Source organism: Lissotriton helveticus, chromosome 5_1 (assembly GCF_964261635.1).
Source record: "Lissotriton helveticus chromosome 5_1, aLisHel1.1, whole genome shotgun sequence".
NCBI classification, from domain to species: Eukaryota; Metazoa; Chordata; class Amphibia; order Caudata; family Salamandridae; genus Lissotriton; species Lissotriton helveticus.
Window position 1 is genome coordinate 761,938,851 of NC_136065.1, and position 6,000 is coordinate 761,944,850.

General features: G+C 40.4%; 1 protein-coding gene across 2 annotated transcripts in view; it reads left to right on the forward strand.

The window, feature by feature from the left end:
- The window catches only part of USP54 (ubiquitin specific peptidase 54), a 2,015,813-nt gene extending 2,012,185 nt beyond the window's left edge, over positions 1 to 3,628 (forward strand). For both annotated transcript variants that reach the window (XM_078643238.1, XM_078643239.1), the window contains one exon: positions 1,301 to 3,628. In XM_078643238.1, the coding sequence (XP_078499364.1) occupies positions 1,301 to 1,923 (623 nt within the window). In that variant the 3' untranslated portion in view covers positions 1,924 to 3,628. The remainder of the gene's footprint in view (positions 1 to 1,300) is intronic.
- Positions 3,629 to 6,000: the final 2,372 nt, after the last annotated feature.

Genomic DNA, 6,000 nt, shown 5'->3' on the forward strand with positions numbered 1-6,000 from the left:
TGTGATGCCATTTCCTTGAGGACCTGAATAATGTGGGCTTGTTTGTACTTTTATTATTGGAGCTGTTGCAAGAGTGCATTTGTGAATGGGCCAACGTGTGTTAGGACCATAATGGGTGATATGCTACTAAATTGAAGGCTGTGTTGAAACACAGTTTCAAAGTAGTGTTCTGACGGGGTGCACTGGTGAATGGGAGATCATGTGGCAGAAGTGGGTGATATGCTCCTAAATTGTAGACTCTGTTGGAGCACAGTATCTAGGTAATGTCCTGATGGGGTGCAGCACACTGAGTGCAGTGATGAATGGGATTACGTGTTAGGGCCATACGACCACAGTGTGGGTTATGCTTCTAAATTATTGGTTGTGTTGGAGCACGGAATCAATCTAGCGTCCTTTGATATAGAACTGTCTTTTGGACAGTACTTCAAGGTTAAAGTTATCAACTGTGTCCAGGAATTCTTTGGTGATGGAAATGATTTATCCTCAAGCAAGAAGCTGAAATCAGCAATAGAAAATGGTTGTAAGTAAGGAAGAGTTGTGAGAAATGGCTGGTTAAGTCATCAGGAAAGGGTTTAGTTGGGCTGAATGGGCAGTCGCATGTCAGTATTTTGTTAATGGTAATACAAATTAGTGAAACTTCTTGGTCAGTTAACCCTTAGCTCCACCATCCCTAATGTCTTAATACTTCTACTAACTCCCCCTTTCCTGGTACCATTCTTCACTGCAGAAAAATCATAATTGTGTGCTACAGCATTGATTAATTGTTTACTAAAATAGTTTTCTTAAATTAATCTTGACTTTTCAGACATTATGTTTTGTGTGTTAAGAGAAGAAAAATATTTTTAAAATCTATTATACTAGAGCTAGAATTTAGTTGTAGTACTTTGCATCTTTGTCTTTTGGCAGATCCAAGTGCTGTGATTACAGTCCCCAATCTCAGCATAACTTAAATCTTTTGGTCTGTTTACTAGCATTAACAAATTAAATTGGGAAAATCCATCTTTATAGATGTAGAGGGATAGAAGGGCATGTGAGTAAACTTGATTATCACATTTTACATCCAGGTGACCCCCTTGAATATGGTTGATATGTAAATCACTGGTATACATATACACAATGAAACCATATTATTTAGCAGTTATGCTTTGAACGGCTCAAGCTTATGAGGGTAATTTGGTGTGAGGGAAGGTAAATGTGATAACAATAAGAACAATCAAACACAACTATTAAAGTACATTTTCATGTCTATTTTTCTCTCTTCCTCTCTGTTCTTGCCCCATCTCCCCCTTTTAACTTGCAGGATATCAGAACATCCAGACATTTTTGGGTTTGCCTGACCGGGGTGAAGCTTTCAGGCTTGAAGACAACTTAAGTTACGGATCTCTTCCTCGGACACAGAGAATTTTGTCCTTTTCCCTTGTGGGACAGAGACCATATACTGACCATGGGCAGCAAATGGGGGGCGAAATTCAGAATTCTCCAAATCATTGTCAGCAATTTACCTGTAATCCCACAGAAAACAAACAGGATAGACTTTCAGTGAGTGAAGGTTATGGAGCAATTCCAGGCAGGAGTTCAGATGGAGACATCTCATGCCAGTTCTTTGAACATACAGGGTATAAGTCATACAAAGTAGATCACAGGCAGCCGACCAGTACAGACTGTAGCCCACAGCACACGCCTTCCTGGGAAGCTGATGACACTTGGTGCAATCCGCTTCTCTCTCATTCAAAGGTGCAAGGTCCAAAGAGAGTGGACATGCCTCCTGATTCTGACTGGAGACAGAACCGGTTTGTTACTCAACTTGGTGGGAGAAGAACACACCCAGCTCATCCGCAGCAAGGGATGTATTGTTCTTCTGATGGTTATGGGACAAATAGTTGGACACACTCTGGCACTGCCTATGAAAGAAATTGCTGGTAAAAATGGGCAGCTGACTGTTTTAATGAGCGATGGGAGATGAATTAAGTGAACACTGCCAGACCTATAGTAAATACCATAGCACCAAATGTAATGAGGCAAAGAGCATTTTCTTTCTGTACCTGTGCCAGTCTTGTCTTGGAGATGTAGATACATGTGAGACTATATATTTGCACTGGATTTTTTTTTAGTATGTTCTAAATTAGATGATGTTTCAGCTGTTGAATTATAGTACATATTGTTGTAGGTTGTGGGGAACTCCTGAAAGATCTGGAACTGGACCCTTGAAGCATGGTTCAGTTTTGGAAATGGTATTGGGGGATTTAAAAGGTTCTTCATTACCTGCCTATTTCAGCAATCATATTTGTAGTGAATAGTTTGGATACTGTAGGAGGCCTGAAGACCTTCCAGTGTACCTTTCCCAGCAATAATTAAATCATAGAACATTTTATTATAGCAGCACCACTTGTGTAGATATCACCTGCTCCATTTCCTGCTTCCTCCAGCAGTAATTTTCAGGATGATATGTGAAATTTACCTCTGGCTTCTCTGAGCTATGTCCCACTTCATTAGTTAATTATAATAACTGGATAATGAGTTCTGGTTACTCATATAGTAAACTTCTCAGATTAGGCTGATGTTAAAGATGAAGTTGGACTTTTAGAAGCCCACTGCTACTCCAGCCTTTGCCTCTCACAATGGTGTTAAATACACATTTGTTACGTGAGGGGCACATAGTGCCTCTGGAACACTTTAGACCAGTTAAATAGAGAAACAACTGCTGTGAAGAAGCTCACAGCACCACTACAGTTAGTCTAGGAGGTCAATCGGTCTGGTGGTTCTGGTATTCAAGTAATGAGCACCTGATATAATGTCCATGTTATTTGGTGACCCAGGTTACCCATGTGCCTCCATCTGCTGAACTGTAATGATTGTCATATTGACAACACTACAAATGTCCTTCTTTTCCTCTCCATTTGGAAGCTGAATTACAGGATCCTGGTGGTGAAATATAGATGCAGACTGTCCATCCTAGAGACAGTTCAATGAATAGTAATATTTTCAAAGTGTCTCTTGTCACCCTGTTTGGATGAAAGGTGTTCTAGAAAATCTGAATAAAACAATATTCTAAAAGATATATAATAGAAGATTCTCTATTGAATAAGAAGGCATGCACCTGAAGGACAAAATAGACAGCATGCTGCAGAGCACGCAATGTATTGCATTTAGAGTTGTCTTTGTTTCCTTTTCTTTCTAAGAGATCAACCCAAGACCAGCCTTGTCAAGGGTCTAATGTCCAAACATGACTAGCTGCTCTTGTCCGGATTTCAATCATATATTCTGTGGGACTTGTAATCTTGTTTATTCCGTTGTAAAACCAGGACCATCCAGAATGCATGGAAACAACTTGGACTGGAGCAGTTAGGCATTCAGGGACTTATGAAACTTCCTAGCTATGGGGACTGGACTGCCTGAGATATATGGTAAGGTCCAAGATCTTTTGTTCAATTTGCAGAAAACAGCACAAAATTAGCCCTTGAGCAGTGGTGGTGAAGTTGCAAGCAAATTATTGTAGCACTGCTGACAACAGAAAAGACTGTTATCACTGCATGCAGATTTCATCATTGCAAACACCTTGAGTAGGGAAAAACTATTTTAGTGTCAGAACATTTTGCTTTTGTAAGTATTTTTCAAATAAATATATAATAATAGTTCTTGTTAACAATTAGTGTTCTATGGTCATTATTTGGTGTTTATTTTCTTTCATTGTAATTACCACCAGCCAGCTTGCTTGAAGCACAATCTTATCGCAATGCATGTGGTTTGGAGGATGTTTAAAGACTAGGAACTACTTCCATTGGTTTATTCTTAGCATGTATACACACACATCAGTCAGAAAGGCCGTCATTAGCAAGAAGAGGTCAAGTTAATTCTGCCATAGACCTCACAGGTTGTAATCGATTCCTTGTTGCTGAAGGTAAGTTTCGCCAAAGAACATGCAAAAAATGAAACACAGTAAACCATTGGAAGAAACCATTATTGTGCACTTTATATTCACATTTTTTGTCTTTCCATGAAGGAGTTTTACATCGTAGCACCCTGTTAAACAAGAAGAAACAAAGCAGTTCTGCTGCACATGTGCTCTTTTTTAACATAGTTTTTCAGAAGTATATTATTGATAATCATACCTGAAGTCGAGAGAATGCATGATGTGAAGAGCATTCACTGTTGAATCTCAGACGACTTGTGAAGCATTAGGATACGCTTTCTCCAGGTGATTTTTATATGTGAGACCTAACACAATTGGTGTTAAACATGACATTCTTGGTGTGGTATTCCCTCAAACTTTTTCCCTTCACACCTCCTGTTTTTCTGATTTTGATTTTTGGGCTTTGGGACTCTGTGCACTTTACCACTGCTAGCCAATTCTAAAGTTCTTGTGCTCTCTCCTTCATACCTTGTAAAGTTGGACCACTTCTAATTGGCAAATTGAATTTACTTGTAAGTCCCTTGTAAATAAGATACTATATGTACCCAGGGCCTGTAAATTAAATGCTACTAGTGGACCTGCAACACTTGTGCCATCCACTAAAGTAGCATTTTAAAACAAGTCTCAGGCCTGAAACTGCAGCCGGTAGTGCATTTTTAAGCTGCCATTTCAACTTGACAAAATAAACCTTTTGCCAGGCTTAAACCTTCCTTTCAAATAGTTATAAGCCTTACCTAAAGGCTCACAGAACAGGATGCGATGTATTTGAAAAGTAGGGCATGTATACTCAAGTAGTACGTGTCCTGTGTTAGAAAGTGGGTTTCTGGTTGGCAGAGGTATGCACTCTGTCCAACCAGGAACCACAATCCTAGTCAGGGTAAGTCAGATACACACTAACAGATAACCTGTGCTCACCCTCTGGTAGGTTGACACAGCGTAGTTAGGCTCATCCAAAGAGGCAATGTTGGAAGTATTTGTGCAATGCAACACACAGTAACACAATTAAAACACCACAAAAAGATCCCACTCTGGTTTAGAAAACCAGATAACTTTATTTATAAAGACCAAAAAAATAATCCAATAAATAGATGTCAAAATATGAATTTTTAAAGAATAAAATTAGTTCTCGCACTTAAAAGCAATTAGCATCAATGGGGGTTTTTGCTGGACCTGGGCAAAGTCAACAACGGTTCAAGCCAGCCGCAATGGAGCACAGGACTGGGACAAGAGCCATGCAGGCCCGGTGAACAGAGTACTTTGATCCTGGTCGCAACAACGAGCAATGTGTCGATGTTGAGCCGCAGTCGAGGTGATGCATCGATTTTCTTCACACACTGACTGAGATGCATTTGGTCCATTGAGCGAAGTGGCGTTATGAGTGCAGCAGTTCAGAAGGCGATGCACTGTATTAATCCATGCTAGAGGGGTGCTGCATTGATCTTCTACACACAGTGGTGGCAATGCATTGGCTCCGAAGTATTGCTTCCAGCTGCGATTAGGCGGATCAGAGTGTGATATGCCAATTCTACTTCAGCAACAGAGTTAATGCAATGGTTCTACTACACGCAGACTGGAGATGGGTTGATTTCTATGCTGCAAGTATCTAGGTCCACTTCCAGTGAATCAGGAGCAGGGGTAGAGACTTTGATAGCCCGGAATCTCAAGCAACAGGAGACAAGCCGACAAGCCCTTACAGATCATTTTGATTACAAGATAGTCAGAGAGCAGCAGGACAGCACTGCAGAAAACCATGTCTTCCATATCAGCAGTCCAGCAGAGTGTCAGCCCTTGATGCAGTATATATCATCAAGAGGAACTAGTCTGAGGGTACATGATATCGAAACTGTATGATTTTTGTAATAAAAAGAAAAAAGATTGTATTCTTTTTTATAAAGCCCTCAACCACATGGTGGTATGCTTCATCATCGGGCCCACCTGGTGACACTGAGTGTGTCCCGGGGGTGCTACAACGTATGATTTACCTTAGGTGCGTGCAACACACTTTTGGTCTAACACATAAGTCTGGTTTAGATCTCACACTTCACACATATTTCTAGGTCCTGAGGAAAGCCAGTACGCATTCAAGGCCT